The sequence below is a fragment of the Cupressus sempervirens genome, chromosome 2, assembly GCF_028749045.1.
Source record: "Cupressus sempervirens isolate cs-2001-9-10 chromosome 2, ASM2874904v1, whole genome shotgun sequence".
NCBI classification, from domain to species: domain Eukaryota; kingdom Viridiplantae; phylum Streptophyta; class Pinopsida; order Cupressales; family Cupressaceae; genus Cupressus; species Cupressus sempervirens.
The window spans coordinates 319,049,100-319,074,289 of record NC_143119.1 but is presented as its reverse complement, the minus strand read 5'-3'; the positions used below and the strand labels follow the sequence as shown (position 1 = coordinate 319,074,289).

Here is a 25,190-nt window from a genome sequence, read left to right as displayed (position 1 = left end):
GTTTACATAGATTTATGCTAATTAATGTTGAGAGATATTTAACAACAATAGCACCAAGGGATGGAGTGGAATGATGTGTGTTCACTAAAGCTCTTTTAACTTATAATAATCATAATCTTAATAATATCGTAGTTATAATAAACATAATTCTATAATCTTAAATAATGATAGTGATATCTATTTACATGTCACAGTAATAATAGACATAATCCTTTAAATAATTATCACATAAAATTTATGTGTCATATATGTTGTAAGTAATATAGTTCCAAATAGAAATCAGAACTAAAAATTGAATCTATAGGGACTGTCCTATTAAAAATATCTCTTTGTGTTGCGTGGATATCAAAATTGCTCCAAATTTTTAAAATCCTTACCATTTTTAAACTATGGTTTTTCTTGGAATGCACCTCGTTTTTAGCATTGAAATGGTTGCTTCTTGTCAACTTGTAAAGCAATTTTGCCCTTCAAATATCAAATATCTTCGGCTTGTTCCCAACTCCGTTCTGCCTTTTGAATTTCTGAATTCTGGTTCCCGAGTCTCAAGTTATCTAAGGTTAATGGAAGGTACCATAATATGTGTTTTCCACTCGATCATTAACCATTAACCTTTAAAAGAGGGTAGGGTTCGGGCTCCAAAACATGTGTTTCAGTTCGAAATCTTAACCTCTTCATCTCAAAAAAGGTTAAGATAAAATTCCAAAACACGTGTTTCACATCAAAATCTTAACCTCTCCATCTAAAAGGTTAAGATAATTTTTCAAAACATGTATTTTCAAACCAATCATTAACCTTAACCTCTCGTCTAAAAGGTTAAGATTAGAATTCAAAACGCATGATTATAAACCTCTTTGCCCAATTGATGAAGGTTAAAAGTTATGAGGTTGATTAATGTCGATGAAAGTTAGTTATTTGAATTTCAAACCAAAGTGGAGAGAGATGCAGCCATCCCACCATTTGATGGAAGTAAAAATAATATATATATCCTATGAAATCTCAAGAATAAGATGGTGAAGGTTTTTGTGATGATAACAAGATATGCATTGGATATTTGAATTTCAAACCAAAGTGGAGAAAGATGCAGCCATCCCACTATTTGATGGAAGTAAAAATAATATATATATCCTTTGAAATCTCAGGAACAAGATGGTGAAGGTTTTTGTGATGATAACAAGATATGCATTGGATTGATTTAACAAAGAAAGTGATCAAGAGAAGGGACAGGGGAATAATCGAATGCAGATTATGGACTATCGTGTTCTCAAACCAATCTAATTCGTAGCCTGGCACAATCAATTCACAGTAATCTTCTACATTGATCTCCTTCCCTAATTGATATTTAAAAATCTTTAGAGGCATTCAACTTTGTCATGTCCCTACTCTAGTCAGTTCTTGGGAATAGTGTGTTAGCCCTTTTATTGGACCCTTGTGGGCTAGCTGGATTAGTTAGAGGGTTAGTGGTACTTTCTGGAGAGTTGGATTGTTCTCGTGTTTAGAGCCCTATTTTGGTTCACAGCAACCATTATTAGTTCAAGAGTGGATAGCTTTTGACAGCACGAGATTCTATGAAGATTTGTGTAAGTTATGCCTATTTGAGTGATTTAAGCTATTTATTAACTTAATATTTTATTATAAAGTCAAATTGACTTTATACTTTTTAAATTACTTAAGTATTGTCTAAAAGTGATATAATATTTAATCACTTAAATTAATAAAGTGCGCCCACTTTATTTAAGTAAAAAACTATTGAAAGTGACTTGAATTATAATTTAAAAGATTTAAATATTAAAAGTGGCATATCTTTCTTGGAAGTCGTGCCTTTTTTTGGCATATATGGGCATTTGGGCAAGGAGTAATTCATCTTTGAATATTTTGACTTTGCCTTTGGCTTCTTCCTGTGCTTCTCCTGTGATAAGATTTTGAGCATTTTTTTTTCCATTGGAGAACGATACCTCTTCAATGTTGAGCACTCTTGAGATTGTGAACGATCAATCGAATCAGTGCAGTTGAGAGCTTCATTCAGAGGTTGTACATGATTTAGACAGAGTATTATATAAAGATTTACTATTGATTGCAATAAGAAAGTGGTTTCTTCCTTGTGGCACCTTCTTCTTCAGATCAGTGGCATCTAGCAAGGTTATTACTCATTCTTCTTCTTGGCCATACGACTTGCAACGGGAATTGTGCATTCTAGAGAGGCGTGTGAAGGGTTTGATTGAAACACCTTCCTTTTGGTTTCCTTTTGACTTCCATCCTTGGCATCTAGTATTTTTAGAGACTTGTATCCAGTTTCGTGGCAGGAGAACCTAAATCTGGAGGCCAGGCATCCTTTACTATCAGTTTTCAGCATTCTTGGCAGGCGAGTTGGCTTACTGTTTTAAATAAAAAAATTGGAAACATTCTACTATGTTTATCATTCATGATCTCATTGTTTCAATAAAATAACGTCTTCTATATTTCCATTCTATAGGAAATTGCTCTGTATTTCATTTTATAAGCTTTTATATGTTACGCCCCTTCTCTTATGTCTAAGAACTTTTCCCTAAAAAACTAAAATAACACAATAAGACTTAAGAGTTTATTGGAGTTTGAGTTGAGAGCCAGCAGGGCTCATCATAGTGGTATTAGAGCCTATTAATCCTGCTAGCTTGTGGGAAAAACATTTCTATGTGGCCACAGCAAAACATGTTTGACAGACACTACAAACACAAGGGTCCCAGAAATCAGCGGAATACTTTTGCACCTTTTTAGGCACCTCCATTGTACGAAGAGGAAGAGGATTTTGATTTTGATAATATGGCTGAAAGGAATGATGATGCTCGTCTTAATGACAAAGACAAGGATGCTAGAGAAGTACTGAGGGGAATGTTGGCCAGTCAAGAATAGGTGGCAAACATCCTTCAGCAACTGAGCACCAATGTGCAAAACTTGACAATTCCGAGGATGCCAAATATTGATCAAGATCAGGAAGGTAGCATACATGGAGAGCATCACAGGTATATTGCTCCAACAAACACGGTTGAGAGAGCCACACACCCTAATTTTTTCAGAAATGACGCTGAGGAGGAAGAGGAGGTGGAAGTAGGTGGTGAAGGAAACTTTGCTGACAACATCCTAGCTATGCATGATGAATGGGATGCAATGCCTCCATGAGTTAAGGATCATCTTAACTTTGATCATTTTATGAGTCAGAAAAGAGAACACACCAAGAACAAGAATGACAAGGGGGTCTAGATACAAACATAATGATCTACGGCAGGCTACCAATAAGCTTACCTTAGCGAACTATGATGGCAGTGGCAGAGTTACAGCACGTGCCTCGGTGAGTAAATTGGATACATTCTTGACACTATGTCCTATGCCAGAGGAAGATGCTATTAGATTTGCAGCCCTGCACCTTGATGACGTAGCACATGACTGGTGGATTCATGGCATGGCTACTCTTCACCATGACCAGATTACCACATATTGGGAGTTTACTGATAGATTGGTAGAGAGGTTTGATAAACATGATCCTGAACTGTTCTTCAAGGATCTAGCACAGTTAAAACAAATGGGTGGCTTGGAATCATACATTGGAGAGTTCCAAAGACTATCTGTAATGGTGATAGGCATTTCAGAGAGAAGGCTGATCATATTGTTTATTGAGGGTCTTTTTGAGCCCATGAAAGGTTGGATAAGGACATTTGATCCACCTACCTTACAGGAGACCATGAGGAAAACTTGCAGTATGTAGCTCACTACACCTTGTAAGTAATTCGGCACCAAACCTTCTTTCTCCTGCACAAAGAACAAATCTTATCCAAAGAAGGCTGATAATGCTGATCAAAAGAAAAGATTTGTAGCTCCATTAGATCAAGACACAATGAATGATCTACGTAGAAGGAAGCTCTGTTTTTATTGTAAAGGTCCATGTGACTTCAATCATGACTGACCCCTCAAGCCTAAAGGGCAAAACAAACACATGGAATGGTTTTATGAGGGAGAAACGTTGACTGATTTTTTTGATCAGCAAGCTGCTATTTATGACACAAATGAAAAGTTAGAAAATGAGGTATAAATTGAAGTAGGAAGTGAGCTATAGGAAGCTCATATGTCCAACATGCAGAGAGAAGGTTCTTTCAAGCTCCGTGGGATTCTAGTAGGTCAAAGAGTCATATCTCTTTTGGACACAGGTGCAACCCAAAACTTTATTGATTCACGGTTAGTGGAGAAAAGGGGAATTCAAACTCAGCAGTTTGAAGGCATTCGAGTGAAGGTTGGCGATGGTCACACTCAAACTCTCACCTGTGAGAGGATGATTCTTGATTTACCATTGAAACTTAACAATTTTGAGTTTAAGGCATATTTTTATGTTGTGAACATGGAAGGAATGGATATAGTTCTCGGCATGAAGTGGCTTCATGCTATAGGAGAGTTCACACTTAATTTGCGTGATATGGAGATGAAATTCAAAATTGATGGCACAAATCATGTTCTTAAAGCCATCAAGGCTAGTAATCTAAAAGAAATTTCACTCCAGAGAATGGAACGTTTGATTCGACATGATATGGTAGAATGGGCTGCTGAGTGCAAGTTAATCCCTTCACAGTTAGAGCAGCAAGCTTTTCCCTACCATCTGGATGTATAGGAACTCCGAATCAAACATGCAAAGGTTTTCAGTGTTATTCCACTAGGTAGACCTCCTGATAGAGGTATTGAGCACATCATTGAGCTGGATGAGGGCACGAAACCTATTATGATCACTCCTTATCAGCAGCCCAAACATTTAAAAGATGAGATTGAGAAAACCATTAAGGAACTTTTAGCTATGGGGCACATTAGGCCGAGCAAGTCACCCTTTGCTTCATCAGTGGTTTTGGTGAAGAAAAAGGATGGTACACTTAGGATGTGTATTGACTACAGGATGTTTAATAGGAAGACTATTAAGAACAAGTATCCTATTCCACAGATAGATGAGTTGATAGACGAGCTTCATGGAGCTTGCTATTTCTCGAAGATTGATTTGAGGACTGGTTACCATCAGATCAGGGTCAGAGAGGAAGATATTGAGAAAACCGAATTCAGTTGTCACTGTGGACACTATGATTTCTTGGTTGTGCCATTCAGATTTGTTAAGTTTTATTGATCTTGTGATAGATAAAACAATTACAATAAATGAGGGAACAATAGATGATCTTTACTTGTATTATAGAAGTGTAGAGTATGGCTCCAAATAAGTATGACGTTTGACTAAATTAGTTCTGATCCTATCTCTTGTGAATTATTGATAACGAGAATTGTGCGTTGACTGTCCTGATGCTCCTGCAAACCAGTATTTAATGAAAATATAAATATTGATTTATCTGCAGATCGTTGGGAATATTATGCCATGTATTGATATTCTTCCACAACAATCTACTCACCTTTAATATAAGGTTTGAGAGCCACAACCACCATAGAGTCATGGCTCTACGTGGCCTTTGGCCACGTAGAGACATGCCTCTTCGGTGGTATGTTTTACAAACTAACAAACCTGATACTAATGAATCGTCGATTCATTATTTTTAGCATGTCGATACAAGTGTAAATGTTATACTGCAGTTATATTAATAAAGTCAAACTGCCGATAGGCATCAATCAAAGATTGTGTTAAGAGTATACATTAATCCAAGCGCGCGCGCGCACACACACACACACATGTTTGGTGAGTAACAGTATTAGTTTATCAAAATACAAGTTATTATATCAGATAAACACTAGTTATTTCTACTGATGCTAAATCATTAACACTCCCTCTTTAGCAAGGGAGAAGTAAAATACCATTTGAATTTCAGTATAGAAAATCTGATCACTTTATCTAATCTTCACCCAATGAAACAGTTATAAGTCAGATAACAAGAATCACAAGATTATGAACACTTATCATAATGCATATTAAAATCTCTAATTGTCTGAAACAATATCCACAATGAGAATGTTACCTATTATCTCTAATTGCTCGAGGCAATGTCTAGAGATGTCCATAGTAATAACATAAGATTTCATGATCTCTAATTGCTTGAAGCAATGTCTAGAGATGTCCATGAAAATTTGTTACTCACGATCTCTAGTTGCTCGAGGCAATGTCTAGAGATGTCCATGATAATAACATGAGTTTGTTATCTATGATCTCTAATTGTTTGAAACAATGTCTAGAGATGTCCATGATAACAGGCCTATTATTTACAAGATTGTCATCTTCTAAATAATTACCTCTTGAATAAATATGTCCATGAAAGATCATCACCTTTCATTACATATGATGCTACTAACAAATAATAGAAGCATAAACACACATGAATTTAAAATTTGATTTAATATTCAATATTACAAATTAATCATACCAAGTTTTTCTCTGAAGTATTTCAACTTCACTTTAGCAAGAGGCTTGGTAAAGGTATCAACTGTTTGCTCATTAGTACAGATATACTCCAATTGAATGATTCTTCGATTCACCATATCTCGAATGTAATGAAAAGGAATTTCAATATGTTTGGAGTGATTGTGGAATACCAGATTGGTTGAAAGCTTGATGGAACTTTGATTATCACAGTGGGCTTCTAAGATCCTTTAAACAACTCTGCCAACAACTTTCGTAACCATACTGCTTCTCTAGCACCCAAAGAAGATGCGATGTATTCAGCTTCGGTGGAACTTAAAGAAACTGAAGTCTATTTTCTGCTAGAGCAAGAAATCATGCCAGATCTTAGATTGAAGCAATATCCAGAAGTACTTTTATGTTCTATAGGATTGCCTGCCCAGTCGGAATCTTAATATCCATGAAGTTCGATGTTGACTTTCTCATATTTGATTCCCATTCCAATAGTACCTCTTAAGTATCTCAAAATGTATTTAGCTACAAATAGATGTATCTTCTTTGGTGCACACATAAATTGACTCAAGGTGTGAGTAGCATAGCATATGTTAGGACGAGTATTAACCAAATACATTAAAGATCCAATAATCTACCTGTAGTAAGTAGAATCTGTAGGTTCTGATTTGATCACATCATCTTTCAACTTATGTAAATTTACTTCCATAGGAGTAGCTGCAGGTTTACATTCTATCATCCCAAATTTAGTTAAGATATCCACTGTATATTTTCCCTAATTCAAAATGATGCAGTTATCCTACTACCAAACTTCTAATCCAAGAAAGTAGTGAAGTAGACTTAAGTCTTTCATTTCAAACTCTGGTGTGAGTTCTTGTTTGCATTTCTCTAGTAGATATTCCTCACCTATTATCAACAGATCATTAACATATAACACAAGAATAATCATATCATCACCATCTATTTTGAAATATAAGTTGGGATCAGCTTCATTTTTGTAATACCCTAACTGTAGTAAGTAGTTGTTTATCCTTTCATACCAAGCTCTGGGAGCTTGTTTGAGACCATAAAGTGCTTTCTTTAACTTATAGACGTGAGTTTTTTTGTCATGAGTATTGAACCCTTCTAGTTGCTTGATATAGACTTCTTTTTCAATCTCGCCATTAAGGAATGCTATTTTGACATCCATTTGGTTCTGACTGAAGTATATCTATTGAACCCTTGGATGCTGTAATAGCCAAGATGGTTCTGACTGAAGTATATCTAGCAACTGGAGCAAATGTTTCCTCATAATCGATGCCTTATTTCTGTGAGAAACTTTGTGCTACAAACTTGGCTTTGTATTTTTCGATGCTGCCATCAGATGCATGTTTAATTTTGAACAGCTATTTGGAAGAAACAACTGAATTTGTCTTTAGGTCTTGGTGCAACATCCCATACATCATTTTTTAATATAAAGTTATATTCTTCAATTATTGCTTCTTTCCAAGACTGATTTGAAAGTGCTTCTTTAACACTAGAAGGTTATGATTTTATAAGTTAAGTTAATAATGCAACATAGCATGATTGATTTCTTGTTCTTTTGCTCTCTCGCATTGCTTCATTAGGTTCAACATGATTTTCTTCTATCATTTTCCTAGCCCAAAGTCGCCTCTTTTTATTATTGATATTTTCAAAATTTTCATGAATAGATATAGTGGAAGAGGAAGGTTTAGAATCATTCTCCCTTTCAATTTCTATTTGTGGATCTTCTTGAGGAGTAAACTCAGTAATGGATTCATCACTATTTCTAGAAATTTTAAAGGCAATATCTTCTTCAAATTTTACATCTCCACTAATTTCAATTATTCTTTGTCCTGGAATGAAGATTTTGTATCCTTTTGTTGTTTCACTATATCCAATAAATATTCCCTTCTTCCCAGAAGGTTCTAGTTTTGTTCTTTTCTCTTTAGGTATGTGAATATAAACTGGACATCCAAATATTCTCAAATGACTTGGATCATGTTTAATGCCAGTGAATACTTCTTCTGGAGTGGTGTTTTCTAAAGTTGAGTGTGGGCATATGTTTTGTATGGAGACTTTAGTGTTAGATGCTTCGGCATAGAAAGAAGTATGAAGGTTTTGATCATGCATCATTGCTTTGGCTGATTCAACAATTGATCTGTTTTTACGTTCTGCAATTCCATTCTGTTGAGGATTAGAAGGTACAGAAAACTCCCTCTTAATCTTAGGAGTAATGCAAATTTTTTAAAAAATAGCAGAAATATATTCACCTCCATTGTCTAATCTTAGGGTTTTTATTTTATTTCTTGATTGATTTTCAACTAAGGCTTTGTACTCTTTGAATTTAGCTAAAACTTTAGTTGATTCCTTTTGTTTCAAGAAATAGATCCAGGTTCTTCTAGAGTAATCATCGATAAAAATTATATAGAAGAAACATCCATTAAGAGAAGATACGGACATAGGACCGCAAAGATCAGTGTGGATTAGTTCAGGGATGGTTTTAGATTTGTGATCACTTTTAGGAAATGATTGTTTAGTGTTTTTGCCTAAGGCACATCCTTTGCAAATATTTAAATGATCAGTTTTTAGGCTAGGTAAACCTTTTACAATTTTTCCCATGGATGATAAAGCCCGGTAGTTAAGGTGACCTAACCTCCTATGCCAAATTTTGGTGGAATTTGTAGTTTCATGACTAAGAGCTAGTAGATTTTGCCTATTACAGAGTTTGTAAAGGCTTCCATCTCTAAATTCGATGGAAATGACTTTCTTAATATTAGAGTTCTTGGGCCAAGATAGAACTCTATCCTCTTGAAATGTGATCCTAAAACCTTGATCAGCAAGACCAGAATTAGAGACTAGATTTCTCTTTATTCCTGGTACGTATAGAACATTCTTGAGATGTAGTGTAGTTCCTGAATTTAGTTGAATTGAACAGGAACCAATTACTTTAATGGGATGAGTGGAGTTATCTCCAACAGTAACTTTTTCTGAGGCTTGATCTGAGAAGGTTTCAAATTTGTCTTTAAAACCTGTAATGTGTCAAGATGCTCCACTATCTATGATCCAAGTATTGTGGTTAGAGTTTAATTCACTTGAAAGGGCTAAGTAAAAAGCATAGTTTTCTCTTCCTTCTTTCTCTTCACCCTCTTCTTTGATTTCTACTAAGGCTGCTTGAATTCTTTTCTTCTCAGGACAGAATTTGTGGGGGTCACCAATTTTGTCACATTTAAAACATCTAACTTTTGACCAATCACGTTGCTTGTAAGATTTGTTAGACTCCCTTTTGTTGTGTTTGAATTTTCTCTTCTTATTTGATTTTACATGAAGTGCTTGGATCTCTCCCTCTTGATTTGTACTTAGTCCTCTTGAGACTAGTCTAGATTTTTCTTGAGTGCATTCATTTTTTTAATATATCAAATTTTGGAAGTTCGGATCGAGAGCTTAATCCTCGAATAAATGTTTCCCATGATAGTGGAAGACCTCTCAGTGCTATCATGCTGAGTTCTTTGTCATCAACTCGACTATCCATTGTTGCAAGTTGATCTTTTAGTTCAGAAATTCTTAAAAAATATGAGGTGATTGATTCTCCATTTTTCATCTTTATGTATAGTAGATCTTGTTTTAAAGTTAATAATCTACTAGTATTGTTGATTTCAATTGCATCTCGAATTGTGGAGAACATTTCAAATTCAAATGCATCTCTAATTGTGGAGAACATTTCAAATGCAGTCTTGAGACTAGATATGGATGGTAGGATATGATCTTTTACAGAATCTATAATGATCTTCATGGGTTTGTTATTATGTCTTTTTCATGTTACTTTCTCTGGTCCATTGTCAGGCATAGACATGTTTGATTCAATAAATTCTTCTAATTTCATTTCCCTTAATATTATCACTACTCTAATTTTCCATGAAGAGAAATTAGATGCACCCTCAATCCTATCTTCTAGTCTCACATGATTCACCATCTAAATGATTAGAGTTTTAGCCCCTTTTTCTTCTAAAAAATCTGAGATTTTAGATATTTATTGTGTAATGGTTTTTCTTGTCAGAATGACTCTAATACCATGTTAAGTTTCATTGATCTTCTAATAGATGAAACAATTACAATAAATGAGGGAACAACAGACGGTCTTACTTGTATTATAGAAGTGCAGAGTATGGCTCCAAATAAGTATGACCTGTGACTGAATTAGTTCTGATCCTATCTCTTGTGAATTACTAATAATGAGAACTGTGCGCTGACTGTGTTGATGCTCCTGCAAATTAGTATTTAATGAAAATATATTGAAAATATAAATATTGATTTATTTGTAGATCATTGGGAATATTATGCCATGTATTGATATGCTTCCACAACGATCTGCTCACCTTTAATATAAGGTTTGAGAGCCACAACCGAGACATGCCTCTTCGGTGGTATGTTTTACAAACTAACAAACCCGATACTAATGAATCGTCAATTCATTATTATTAGCATGCCGATACAAGTGTAAATGTCATATTGCAATAATATTAATAAAGTCAAACTGCCGATAGGCATCAGTCAAAGATTATGCTAAGAGTATACATATTAATCCAAGTGCGCGCACACACACATATATATGTTTGGTGAGTAACAGTAACAGTTTATCAAAATACAATTTATTATATCGGATAAACACTAGTTACTTCTACTGATGCTAAATCATAAATAGGATTAACCAATGCTCCAGCTACATTTCAGTCTATTATGAACAGGGTTTTTCATCCTCTCTTGAGGAAATTTGTTTTGGTGTTCTTCGACAACATCTTGGTTAACAACAAATCATGGGAGGAACACATTTTTCACTTAGATGAGTAATTGAGTATACTTGACAGGGAGTCCTTGTACGCCAAGGAGTCCAAGTGTGCTTTGGGCATGGTTGAGCTTTTGTATCTAGGTCACATTATTAGTAGAGAGGGAGTCAACATGGATCCAAAAAAATTTCGAGCTATCATCGATTGGCCTACACCTGAGACGTTGACACAGCTTAGGGGGTTTGTAAGATTGCGTGCCTTCTATCGTCGGTTCGTTATTGGATTCTCACGACATGTTGCGCCACTAACTGATTTGACTAAGATGGGAGCTTTTGTGTGGACACCTCTTGCACAGGCATGCTTTGAGAAGTTTAAACTTCTTATGACTACTTGTCCAGTATTGGCTTTGCCGGATTTTGCCAGGCCGTTTGAGTTACATTGTGATGCCAGTGGTAAGGATATTGGTGTAGTTATCATGCAGGATCGACACCCTATAGCTTTTGAAAGCAGGAAGCTTAGAGGTCCTGAATAGAGTATCAGTATCTATGATAAGGAAATGTTGGCCATCATGCATGCCATGGCCAAATTCAGGCAATACTTGATTGGTAGTAAATTTAGTGTTAAAACCGGTCACAATAGTATAAAACATTTTCTTGGACAGCAAGATTTGAACAAAAGGCAACAAAAATGGGTCAGAAAACTTCAGTCGTATGATTTTGACATTGCCTATGTCAAGGGCACTCAGAATGTGGTTGCCGATGCTTTACCTCGCCGTCCTCACTTGAGCTCCATTTCACTGATTATAGAGGACTGGAGACACATGATAGTAGCAGAATATGCTAAGAATCCATGGGCTTCTAGCATAGTGGATGCGACAATACAAGATGACAGGTACTCACTTGTGGATGATCTTATCATTTACAAAGGGAGGATATTTCTTGTCCTAGGTTCTGAGATGAGGGGCACAGTATTGAGATCATTCCATGATTCATCGATGGTAGGACATTTTGGTTACTTTAAGACCTATAGGAAGGTACGGGAGAGATTCTCTTTAAATGGTCTCAAATCATTTGTTCTTCACTTTGTCAGGGAATGCCTTGTTTGTTAGCAGAACAAGAAAGAACATACATACCCTGCAGGTTTACTTCAGCCGCTTCCTAATCCTGAGAGGAAGTGGGAATGCTTGTCTGTGAACTTCATCATGGGCTTGCCGAAAGCTCAAGGGAAAGACATCATTTATGTGGTAGTAGATTGGTTGACGAAGTATGCACATTTCTTGTCAATCACTACTACACACATAGCTACTCAAGCGAGACTTGTTTTTCCGTGAGGTATTCAGAGTGCATGGATTGCCTCCGAGTATAGTCAGTGACAGGGATAGTAGGTTTTTGAGTAACTTCTAGCAGGAGTTATTCAAACTTTGCTGGACAAAACTCACTTTGAGCACCAGCTACCACCCACAGACAGATGGGCAGACAAAGATAGTCAACAAATGGGTGGAGGGATACTTGAGGAATTACAGTTTAGGACAGCAGAAGGCATAGGTGAAGTCATTATACCTTTGTGAGTATTGTTATAATACCACTCATCACATGAGTATTCAGAGGACACCATACCAAGCATTATATGGATATGATGCTCCGAGCTTTCTAGATTTATTGCTGAGTGATAGTAGGGTACCCAGTGCTAGTGATTTGTTGTAGGAGAATCAGGACATTATGAGAGCACTTAGGGAGAATATTCAGAAAGCTCAAAATCAGCAAAAACAATATGCTGATCAAAGGTGAGTGGAGAGATCTTTTGAGATCGATGATTTGGTGTATTTGATGCTCCAGCCTTATAGGCAATCCACTCTTCGTAACAAGGGCGCTGAGAAACTTAAGCCATGATACTATGGACCATTTAGGGTTGTTAGATGCGTCATTGAAGTGGCTTATGAGTTAGATCTTCCAGTAGACAGTAAGGTTCACAATGTGTTCCATGTGTCGAGCCTCAAAAAGGCATTGGGATTGCAGGTGACTCCTATTGATTTACCACCCCTGGATGATGAGGGGAAATTGATTTTGATAGCTGAGGCCATTCTGGATTCTAGAGAGTGACATCTTCGGAGGCAGGTTATTAGGGAATACTTGGTAAAGTGGAAAGATCTATTGGCAGAGGATGCTAATTGGGAGAGTGATAGTATTCTTCATCATCCGGCTTTGAGTTTGCTTGTGGACAAGCAAATTTGGGGAGGGCGAACTGTGATGTCCCTGCTCTAGTCAATTTTTGGGAACAGTGTGTTAGCCCTTTTATTGGACCCTTGTGGGCTAGCTAGATTGGTTAGAGGGTCAGTGGTACTTTCTGGAGAGTTGGATCATTCTCATGTTCAGAACCCTGTGTTGGTTCATAGTAAGTGTTAGCAGTTCAGGAGTCAACAGCTTCTAACGGCACGGGATTCTATGAAGATTTATGGAAGTTATGCCTATTTGAGTGATTTAAGTTATTTATTAACTTAATATTTTATTATAAAGTCAAATGTACTTTATACTTTTTAAATCACTTAAATATTCTCTAAAAGTGATTTAATATTTAATCACTTAAATTAATAAAGTGCACCCACTTTATTTAAGTCAAAAACTATAGAAAGTGACTTAAATTATAATTTAAAAGATTTAAATATCAAAAGTGGCATATCTTTCTTGGAAGTCGTGCCTTTTTTGGCACATATGGACATTTTGGGCAAGGAGAAATTCATCTTTGAATATTTTGACTTTGCCTTTGCCTTTGGCTTCTTCCTGTGCTTCTCTTGTGATAAGATTTTGAGCATTTTTTTTCCATTGGAGAACGATACCTCTTCAGTGTTGAGCACTCTTGAGATTGTGAAAGATCAATCAAATTAGTGCAATTGAGAGCTTCATTCAGAGGTTGTACATGATTCAGACAGAGTATTATATAAAGATTTACTATTGATTGCAATAAGAAAGGGGTTTTTTCCTTGTGGCGCCTTTTTCTTCAGATCAGTGGCATCCAGCAAGGTTATTACTCATTCTTCTTCTTGGCCGTATGACTTGCAGTGGGAATTGTGCATTCTAGAGAGGCATGTGAAGGGTTTGTTTGAAACGCCTTCCTTTTGGTTGCCTTTTAACTTCCATCCTTGGCATCTAGTATTTTCAGAGACTTGTATCCAGTTTCGTGGTAGGAGAACCTAAATCTGGAGGCCAGGCGTCCTTTACTATCAGCTTTTAGCATTCTTGGCAGGTGAGCTGGCTTACTATTTTAAATAAAAAATCTGGAAACATTCTGGTATGTTTATCATTCATGATCTCATTGTTTCAATCATAGTAACGTGAATCGGAATCGGCACGGCCGAATTGAATCGTGAATCGGGGGTGAATCGCCGGTGAATCGGTGATGAATCGGCAAATTTGAAAAAACCCTTTAAATGTAAAGATTTTAACAATTTAAGACTTATTTCATGCACCCTTTATTGAATATAACTTAAAAACACTATAACATCATCAAATAGAATCTAACATACATAAACATGAAACATAAAATCCATCACATACGTAACTATGTTATCATTATGTACTAAAATGTAAATTGTATGCTAGCTGAAGTAAATAAAAATCAAATGATCATAATGATTCAAATCATAGAATCAGTAAGATGAAATCATGAAGATCTATAAGACATCAAATCATAAATGTATGTATAAATCTAAGATGAAGATCCATGAAAGTTTGAAACATATGTCTATCAGTGATTCAGTATCACTATCAATATCTATACAGTGTAAACAAAATATAAAAACAAGGCTCCAGCTCAAGCCTCATCATCCTCTAGCTCTGCTGCAGCCTCAACCTCAGCCTCTAAGTATCCAGTTTGCCTATGAGAAAGGCGTGTAAGGTAGGTCCTAGAGGACCGCCGAGCCATGTCCCCTGCATGGGCAATGGGCTCATGAATAACGTCGCTAGGGCCTACGTCTGTGTGTGCGCGTGTGCGTCTACCAATGCCTGAACGTGCTCTAGCTGCCTCCTCTGTCCTAGCCACAGCCTCAGCCTCTACATCCACCTGGTCAACCCACGCGTGGTCTTCCTCAGTGAAGACTGGGTCCACGGTCTTTGTGATCCACTCTGATTCTGGATCAATCTCCTCTAGAATGATCGGAGAGGAGTCAGCGCCCAAAATCTGTCTAATCCTAAGACGAAGGTTGTAATGAACAAAGACAAGATCATTCAACCTCTGCACTGTCAACCTGTTTCTCCTCTTCGAGTGGATGTGCTCGAACATGGACCAACTGCGCTCACATCCAGAAGCGCTGCTCGGCTGACTCAGAATGCGGATGGCAATTTTTTGAAGGTTTGGGGTTGTGGCCCCAAACATTTGCCACCATCTATCTGAAATAAGGAAAAAATAAAAACAATTAGTCTCATTTACAAATTACAACTCTAAAATTAATGCATTATATAATCAACTTTAAGTTTAGAATCTAGATTCATGAACATTGAATATATTATTTAATTTTTACCTGGCTGTAGTGTTGTCTGAGCATTTATGGCCATCCTGCCAGAGAAAAGTGGCCCCTCCTTATTGTTGAACTGGTCTAGCTCAACAATCGCAGCAGCGCTATTTTCATCACTACTCAATCTCTAAATCACTGTGTATAAGCCAGTGAGAACCTTTGCATCCGCCTTGAACTCAGGACGGAAACGAAATGCCGGATTCAGATAGTAAGCTGCTGCGTGGATGGGTCGATGGAGCTGATTCTGCCATCTCCTATCGATGATGTCCCAAATAGGGCCATACCTCTCTTGCACTCCTGCATATTGGGCTCTGATGGCCTCCTTGGCCCTATCCATGCCCTCATAAATGTAGCCCATAGAGGGCTTCTCCCCATCAGCAGTTCGTAGCAAAGCTACAAGGGGCTCAGTGACCTACATATAAAGTAAAACAAAAAATTTGAGTCAAAACTTAAATATAAAATAATATTACTTAAAGTAAAAGCAAAATATTAAATGTTAAATTGCAATAAATTTACCTTAAGGATTTCTCTAGCGGGTTTCCAAAAACCATCCTCATCAAATATGCAATCCGCCACATCTAACCCTACAATGGTCGTAGCATAAGAAGAGCAAATCCACTCCTGCCCAACAAACATGCTCCTCAATCCATCCCTTGATGTCAACAAGGACTGCAAGGTGATGAAATTCGAGGCAAACCTCGTGATACCTGGGCGAGCTAACTCCTTGCCTTTTGTGTACTTCCTCATTGTGCTAAGGACAAATGCATGATTATAAATGAATTTGCATATATTTTTTGCCCTTTCCACACATGACTTGACAAACTCAAGTTTGTCAATTTCCTCCAACATGAGGTCAATGCAGTGTGCCGCACAAGGGGACCAAAATATGGTGGGGTGCCTCTCCATCAAAAGTTTACCTACAACAATTTTAAGTCAATTAGAAACTCAAATTTCAAAATTCAAATAAATTTATTTTCAAAACTTGCAAAGTTAAAAGTTTACCTGCTGCAACATAATTTGCTGCATTATCCGTCACCACCTAGATTACATTTTGTTCTCCCACCTCTGCTATAACTTCCTCAATAGCCTCACATAAATATGTGGCATTTTTCACATGTGCGGAAGCATCAATGGATTTTATGAACATGGTATATCCTACAAGTAACAAAACAACGAATTATAATATTAAATGGATCATTAACGAATTAGCATTCAACAAATGAAAATTTACAATGTATGTAAGAAAGTAGAATGATCAATCACCTCCACAGGATACAAGAAAATTGAGGAGTGTTCTATTCCTCCTATCGGTCCAACCATCAGTCATGATGGTGCAACCCTTTGCAATCCATTCCTTTCGGTTCTCCTCGAGGTCAACCCTCATGTCCTCTACCATCTCATCCAGGAGGTATCCGCTCAACTCAACCTCAGTTGGGGCTTTAAACCCCGGACCACAAATAGCAACCGCATCTATCATATTCTGCCAGTAAGGAGTCCTGTCACAAATAAAAGTTTAGATGTCAAAGACTCAAATTATAAAACAAGTAGATATAATTAAAGTTTTACTTTTACTTTTAATTTTAGCTTTAAAGAAAACAAAGAAAAAAGAATCAATTACCTAGCTGCAATAAATGGAATGTTGCAAAAGTACCAAAATTTGCATATCTCCTTTCTGGCAGCATCGTGAATCTCCTTGTTCAAACCCATGCCCTCAAGCGTGGGTTGGGAACCAGGAGTAGTGCAGGGCACAAAGTAACTATCCATTCTGTTTTTCCGCACTCTAGGCTACAATAGGTTGGTGTGGGACTCCGTCTCAGTATGTGACCGACTAGCACTAGCACTAGCACGAGCAGAAGAACTAGGATAAAAAGGAGGCTTAGAAGAACCCTCTCCAACACAACCTACGGATGCGGAAGCTGATGCAGATGCAGATGTGGATGCGGCTGCGGATGCGGGAACATGGGAGCCAATACCCCTTAACCCTTCAACTTGCATTTTCCTATTTGCTTTTTCTTTTTCAATTTTTTCTAATGCCATTAAGCAAGTGCGTTTTGCCTCAGGAGTTTGGTGAGTGCAAACTGTAACATCATGTCCAGGTATAGCAGCAATGTGGAATTTCAATCTATAAATACCCCCGAAAGTTATTTTTTCTTTACAAAACATGCATTTTGTTTGATATTTGGTTCTTCCAGGAAACTCTTCATTATATTTCCAACATTCATCTTTTTTACCCATTGGAATTTGCGAAAAATGAGAGCAAAGGCTGCTGCAATAATTTTTTTTATGTAAAATATCAAAGTTTGAAGCTAATAAAAATTAGAAAACAACAAACCCTAGCTTGCAACTTAGTAAAAATAAAGAGCATTCAAGATTTACACTAAAATTCTTGAAAACTATAGAAATTTAACAAAAAACGCATAATACACTAAAAATTTAACAAAAAATGCATAATACACTAACATGCAAGAAAAAAAATAAGCACTTACCTCTTGCAAATGAGTTGAGGAGTGTTGATATTGGCTCCTTAATGCTCCCAAAGCAATTGATGGGCTCCCCAAATGGCCTGCTGATCTCTTTGGTGCTCCTCCTTCTTGCCGGTTGGAAACCTATGGCTTTTCTTTTCTCTTCTTCTCTCTCACTTTTCCTCTCTTCTACTCATGCTTCACAAATAGAAGGCCCTTTAGGGTTATAACAAAGAGAATAGGTCAAAAACAAAGTGAAAAAACAAGTGATTTTTTTAAAATTTCAACTTCCCTTTTTACATGCCGCGGGCGATTCACAGCCGATTTTTTAAGGCGATTTTGGCGATTTTTACATGAATCGCCTGAATCGGCGATTCAGGCGATTCATTGGCCCAGAAATCGGCGATACCGATTCACGATTCAAAAAAAATCGCCCAGGATGAATCGGGTCGCGGAATCGCCGATTTAGGCGATTTTTGGGCGATTCTCGTTATTATGGTTTCAATAAAATAACTTCTTCTGTATTTCCATTTTGTAGGAAATTGCTCTGTATCTCAGTTTATAAGCTTTTATATGCTGTGCCCCTTCTCTTTTGTCTATTAATTTTTCTCTAAAAAACTAAAATAACACAATAAGACTTAACAGTTTACTGGAGTTTGAGTTGAGAGCTAGCAGGGCTCATCACAAACTTTGAGATCTTCAGATTATTGATACAAATATGGATGTATGAGGTTACCCTTTAATATATTCTCCAAGTGTCCTGCTGCTTGAACTTATAGTCAAAAATCAATCACCAAATCGGGAAAAGACCATGCTTGAACCATGAGGAAGATGGTGTGTTCAATATGTAAGGGAAATTGTGGAGCAAAATATTCCTAATTTTATTCTGAACCTGTGGCTCCTTGTCCAGGTCATCCGTGAATAATTTTGTTTGGTATAAGCGGGCCAGATAGATACCATCCTGTGGAATTCTTTGACAGCTCTAAACAAGTTATAAATATGTCTTTGCCTATATGGTGGGAGTGTTTGAAAAGCTTTTTCAAACTTAGTAAATGGTAAGAGCATTCATGTATGGGAGCCAAAGCTACGCGCATGGACAGTTTGGCATGATGTATTGAGAACAGTAAAATGAAGGGGAGTGTGTGAACCATCTGACAGAATGCTTTGAGGAGTACGAATGTCTCAAATAGAGACACAACATGAATGCAATCTAATATGCCATGTTCCCAACCGATTTGTGTTCAAGAATATCATAGATCTTTGATAGTATATCATCTCTAGAAGTATCAAAGTAGTGTTTTAAGTACAGATGAACAAGAAATATGGTAAGGATGAATCAAACCCGACTCCCCATCACATGTACATGCCTTCAAAATGTGAATCTTCAGCAACACACCCATATTGTTTCACAGGTCATTTTCGAGGGATGTCAACTTGTCAAATGGTATTATTACTTTGCAAACATACTCAGAAGCATTAATCGTTCAAGCAGATTCTTCCATTAGTGGTGGCACACATCGACTCAAAGATACGTGTACTAACTCCAATCAAGAAAGAACTACAGTCATAATCCAAACTGTATTCATAGATGTGCTCCCAAGATATGGAGCCATGGTGTCAGGTATAAAGTTTTTGGCCAGTGCTCTGACATTGACGCTATCACATGTGATTATCCATTGAAGGAAATCCTCAAACATGGAGCTCTCCCAAGACAACAAAGTCAACTTAAAATTGATGCCATTTGCTTCAATCTCAACATGTTCATGTTTGTATATATGATCATTGAAAAGATAGTATGGCACATGAAGACCTCCGAACTATTTGACAGAATGTCTCATATAAATACAGAGGTGGCGAACATGGATGTCTGAATGCAACCTTGTTGTAACCACAACCTGCCTTTCGACAGTGCCAAAAACAAGAATGCTTGAGTACATATATATCTTGTATATGCAATAATGGGAATGCGTGTTGTTTGACAGAGTTATATATATATTTTGCCTCATGATACATCGATCAAATATATGCAGAGTTATTGCAAGTACTGAAATGGATATATGATTGTCTAGGGTACATTTATTTTGATGAGTTGAAATATTGATGGTGATACACTTGTAAGATGTGGCTAGCAGAGCAATGGTCCTGAAACTGAATGTTGAAGCTAGCTCGGGCGCTTTGCACAGTTAGAGTATTGGAATTGATGGATAAGTAATCAAATTAATTAGATGATTGGGTGTCTTCAAAGGGTGATGGTTTGGCCTCGAAGACTCTTAAGAACGTGAGTGCAAGAACATGAGGGCTAGTGTGGAATGTGAAGTATCAAATCTATATCCCCAAATTGTGCTAGCCACCAAATACCATCATTCTAAAGTGGCACGATGGTGTATAGGGTGATTGCCTCTATGAAAGAATGATCAAGATATATGACTTGTTGACCTGTTGTTCAAGATCTAATAAAGTGATGAAGCATATTTAATGTGCATAAACTTTAACCAGACATTTGAATTGATACAGATAAAGCAAAGGTCAAATTTGGGAACAAAGCACATGTGCTCAATTTGACTCTTCTTCAATACTTGAAAAGATCCAATAGTTATCATCAAAGATCAATCATTCACATTCTTTTCAAAATGTTTGAGTTTCAAGCCACTTTGGTTAATTTTGTCAAGGTTAATTAACCTCTCCTAAATCACGTATTTGTGCGGTAGTTATTAACCATAGAGGAGTAGTTCTTAACCTCAATGTCTGTATAAGGAATAATTTTTGGCTTTGTAAAGCGACTTCTGGACTTAGGAATTTGAGAACACCTATGTTAAAAATTTGATGAAAGGACAATTTTTGGAAAGTATGTACAGATTTTGTCTTTTGAATTGAAAATCTCTATTATGATCTTGGTGCAGGAAAATAATGGAAATCGCATTTGAGTTCGTTTTCTGAAAGCTAAATTGTTTAAGTGTAAAACTAATGATCCTCCTTGCATTGAATGTTTTCATAGTATTGTGTAAATGTTCATGAAATGTGGATCAAAGTAGTAATGATCATTTTCAAGTGTAGTTCTTGATTTGGATTTATTATCAGTTTATGTTAATTCAAGAAAGCTGTGAAGTTGTGTGGTGCATTCATCATCAAAAGCTTTCTCATTTCAAGTTTGGATTCTTTATTTGAAAAACTTTAAAATTATATCATACAAGGGAGCTGCCCCTCTAAATGCAGAGGAAGGCCGCATATCAAGGGCCTATCCAACTGTTTTGAACAATTTGCCACATATGCTCCGTTGGGCCATTTTCAAGTGACAAATCTATTTACCAACACTTTGCTAAGCTTTAATAATCATTTGAAGTGAGGGTCTTCAGAATTGATTCCTTATTGCCAGGTGATCTTATTATTATTCCATGTCCCTCCTTTCTCCTCAAATTTAATAAAGCTGACTATTTAAATAAAAAGTCCAAGGGGTTGCAAATGAAGACTTCTGTATATCAAATATAAAGGGCATAGATGGAAAATCAATCAAGAAGATGACATAAACTGGAAAGACATTTTTATATTATTATTTCCATGACCTGTGGCTGCATAGATGGAAAATTAACCAAGAAGATGGCATAAATTGGAAAGACATTTTTATATTATTATTTCCGTGACCTGTGGCTCAACAATTTGAGGATGGAACCTCTCAAGGTCTAGAATTAAATCATGGAAATTTTGTAATTTTTATACCAACTGAAGGTAGAGGATCCAGTCGTTGAATATCCTAACTTCACACTTTTGAAATTCAATATGGAAATATAAAATCACTCTTTTTTTACAGAAGATTATCTGGGAAGTCCGATGCTCATAACTAAGGTTTCAGGGCTACATTATCAAATATGATGCCAAATCAGCATGTTTTTGGCCAAAGTGTCCAGGACCCTCAATAAAGTGAGACCAATCCTAGTGTATTAGGGACATCCATATTTGTGCAGATGATGTGGCATTACACAACTGATTGCTTTTTAGTTTTCAGAGTAAGGGACAATATCAAAAACAACTTTGTAGTCTTGACTCTCAACTATTGGTACCGTATTGTCGAAAATTAAATATTAAATCAGAAGTGTAGGTATTAAATTAACAATTGTTATCACAACCATTAAAACATGTTTCGATTGACAGAGACTCTAAAAGCATTTGGACAAATATTTAAATACAGAAGCACTATAGAAAAGAGGAAGATTTACAGCAGAGATCAGAAAAAAAGAATGATACACTCTAAGCATTAGTTTTGAATTATATAATATAACTGTTAAGTGACGGTCTCTAATTTAATTTATTTCTTTAAATTAATTATATAATTTTTTTTATAAAAGACATTGCAGAGGCATTCAAAGGTATTGGATCTCAACTTTGTTATCCATTAAGGAAAAACATGTATGTGAGTTTGGAACTTTTCTAATATAATCTACTGAGTTATTTGATGATAAGGGTGAATTCTCAATAATGATTTTTTTTCAATATCATAATTTTAAAATCTGTTCCACACGTGATGTATAGCTGTAGTACTAATTAATTTGAGAAACCCATTTGAGCTATGTTGTAAACATAGTTTGATAATTTGCATTTACAGCGGAAAGTGACGATGTGATTTGTTGTGATAATGGGTTTGAATATTCTTTTTATTATGCAGGCACCATATACAGATCCTAGAACCAAACTTCGATATGCCAATATTGATGTTTTTAAACGTGTAAGATACCTTTCCCATGATCATATTCAAGGATATCTGGGTCTTAGAAATGCTGCCGTTGTACTGAAATAATTGTGACTATCCGTATAGTGCAATGGTGATTCTTCTGTGTAGAAGTTCTTAATAAATGCCCATCGTACAGAAGAATGTAATAAATATTTGATTTTAGACATTATCTTGGGAAGTGTCAAGGTAAATGCACTTCGATGGTTGAATCGTGAGATACGAAACGACATTTGTAGATGTTGCCTTTATGATGCCTCTTGATTTCTTCCCTCTTCAATCATTAATGGAATTTCATGACATTCACTTATGCAGTTTGTCTTGTAATATGGTAAAAAATTGTGATATAGTTATCAGGTTTTTCAGCTGTGTGGGTTTTCGAATTGAATTTATTGACCCGTGTTTCATGAGGAGTGAGCGGTTTACAATTTTTTATCTTTTATGAGAATGAATGAACTACTTAGCACTCATTATATCTAGGTGATGTTCATAAAAATAAAACATTAGACTTTTTTTAAATGATTGAAAATATCTATAACTACCACTAATTTGAATTCAGTAATTACTAAAAATGGAGCAAATGTATTGTTCTCAAATTATTTTGTTTTGATTTACAGTATGTTAAAAGTTTCTTTCTGACAAATTAGTTTTTTCATGGAAAATGCAGTAATCTTATTCTAAATATATGAGATACAAGCATAAGATTCATGCTTTAGTATCTGTACGTTAATTGTCTTTGGACGAAGGTCAAAACATGGTGGTGGGCCGTTTGTTGAATAGGAGATCAAGGGGGTTCTCTATCTCGACAAAAATGATGCTTTCTACTTTATGTGATTCATGGCCATTGCATTGTACATATATAATTTAAAGGGATCTCAACATCCAACCTCACGTATAGAGGAATAGAGACTTATTTCGGAATTCTCACAAACTATTGTATGCATTATTCCAGCCGAGTCTATCTGCAGGGTTTACATATTTGATTTGTGTCTACATTTCAAAAGGTGGTTTCATCTACGAGTCTTTCTGAATCGAAAGATGGGGAAAGTATCACTTTCTCGATTATGAAACAGGCATAATTTTTTATAAACATATATAATATAGTAACTTTTACTAAATAGAAAAATTAACTTTTTAACGAGGAAAGGAAATATGTTTTAATATGAAATTCAACAACAAATTCAACTTCCCATGAATCGGATTTTATCCTATTCATTCTATTACTTGTCTTATTTTTATTTTGCTCATCTTGAGCACTTTAGGGCTAGGGCTTTTGAGACCCCTTCTAGATTTCTCACTTGCTGAAGGTGAAGGGGGTGAAGGGTTTGAAAGGTCTGGTGGGGTGAATATGGTTGGGAACTGGGGCTTTTGAGATCCCTTCTAGATTTCTCACTTGTTGAAGGTGAAGGGGTGAAGGGTTTGAAAGGTCCGGTGGGGTGAATATGGTTGGGAGACAGAGGAGGATAATGAGGCCCCTCCCCATCCGACCAAAAAATCTAAGTTCAGCTCTATGAAGAAGGTTGTTGATTCTTACAAAGTTAAGTTTGGAGGAGAAAGAGGGGTGAGATGGGGGATAAAGATGTGGCCCCTCCCCGTCTAGCTAAAAATGCTCAATTTATTCCAAGATAGAAGGTTGTAGGTGCTCGTAAGGGCGAAGATTTGAAGGAAGTTCATGTGGCTTCATCCTCTTCTATAAAAATAGAGTGGTTAGAGATACTAACATAGGAAAAGGGTTTGTTGTGAAGGGCAACAAGATTGGAAAGAGGGATAAAGAGAGGTAAAATCCATTTTTTAGTTGATTATGAAAGTTCCATCAGCCACAATGTTCGTATTTCTTTGAGAAGGGAGGAAAAAGTCTCAATGATTTTGAGGCCAAGAAGGAAATTGCATTTGGTGTGTTGCAAACTACTAAATGCAATTCTTTTTAATTTTCTCAAACTTATTGGATGGGTTTTCAATGAAATTTAAGAGCCTCCACTTGAAGTACCACACTACGTCCTATTTTGAGGAAATGCAACTTAATGAGGGAAAGAAAGTTCCTATGCAAACAACTCTTGATGATCTTTCTCTTGCTAGGGTTGACCCTTTGGTTTGCGCTCTTTGGACTCAGGAGGAGAAAAATGTAATGATGGTTTGTCTCAAGAAGAATATGAAGGCCGCGGATAAAAATAGGAAAATATATGATAAGAAGTTGGAGGAAGTGACTCCGAGTAATATCAAGACTAACCCCACTTTTAGGAAAATCATGGATCAAAGCAACAAGATTGTCAAATCTCTATTGATAAAATGAAAGCTTTGGTGGCTTATATGGAGAATTTACACCAAGAAAGATTTGTTGTTGAATTTGAAGAGAGAAGCGACTGGT

The 25,190-nt window shown here is 36.3% G+C and overlaps 3 protein-coding genes across 7 annotated transcripts in view; 1 reads left to right on the top strand and 2 right to left on the bottom strand.

Moving 5' to 3' along the window:
* LOC149572386 (chromatin-remodeling complex subunit) overlaps positions 1-23,190 on the top strand; it is a 115,183-nt gene extending 91,993 nt beyond the window's left edge. For all 4 annotated transcript variants that reach the window (XM_089813570.1, XM_089813568.1, XM_089813571.1 and 1 more), the window contains one exon: positions 22,763-23,190. In XM_089813570.1, the coding sequence (XP_089669696.1) occupies positions 22,763-22,894 (132 nt within the window). In that variant the 3' untranslated portion in view covers positions 22,895-23,190. The remainder of the gene's footprint in view (positions 1-22,762) is intronic.
* On the bottom strand, positions 14,809-15,764 carry LOC149572388 (uncharacterized). Its single transcript, XM_089813567.1, has 2 exons — positions 15,650-15,764; positions 14,809-15,518 (listed from the first exon to the last, which is right to left on the bottom strand). The coding sequence occupies exons 1-2, from the start codon at positions 15,681-15,683 to the stop codon at positions 14,944-14,946; spliced, it is 609 nt and encodes a 202-aa protein (XP_089669693.1). The 5' UTR covers positions 15,684-15,764; the 3' UTR covers positions 14,809-14,943.
* Positions 15,771-17,119, bottom strand: LOC149572387 (uncharacterized). Of its 2 annotated transcripts, XM_089813566.1 has the most exons (5): positions 16,907-17,117; positions 16,646-16,798; positions 16,442-16,560; positions 16,160-16,378; positions 15,771-16,055 (listed from the first exon to the last, which is right to left on the bottom strand). In XM_089813566.1, exons 3-5 carry the CDS (start codon positions 16,547-16,549, stop codon positions 15,771-15,773), a joined length of 612 nt encoding a protein of 203 aa, XP_089669692.1. In that variant the 5' UTR covers positions 16,550-16,560; positions 16,646-16,798; positions 16,907-17,117. The 2 variants fall into 2 exon arrangements, with proteins under 2 accessions (XP_089669692.1, XP_089669691.1); XM_089813565.1 differs by having other exon boundaries at positions 16,160-16,560; positions 16,907-17,119.
* Positions 23,191-25,190: the final 2,000 nt, after the last annotated feature.

Coding starts and splice junctions, on each gene's coding strand:
- LOC149572388 (XM_089813567.1), bottom strand. CDS start 15,683: ATGGCCATAAATGCTCAGACAACACTACAGCCAG. Junction 15,519..15,649: donor TCAGACAACACTACAGCCAG/GTAAAAATTAAA, acceptor TCCTTATTTCAG/ATAGATGGTGGCAAATGTTT.
- LOC149572387 (XM_089813565.1), bottom strand. CDS start 16,549: ATGGAGAGGCACCCCACCATATTTTGGTCCCCTTGTGCGGCACACTGC. Junction 16,056..16,159: donor CCGCTAGAGAAATCCTTAAG/GTAAATTTATTG, acceptor CTTTATATGTAG/GTCACTGAGCCCCTTGTAGC.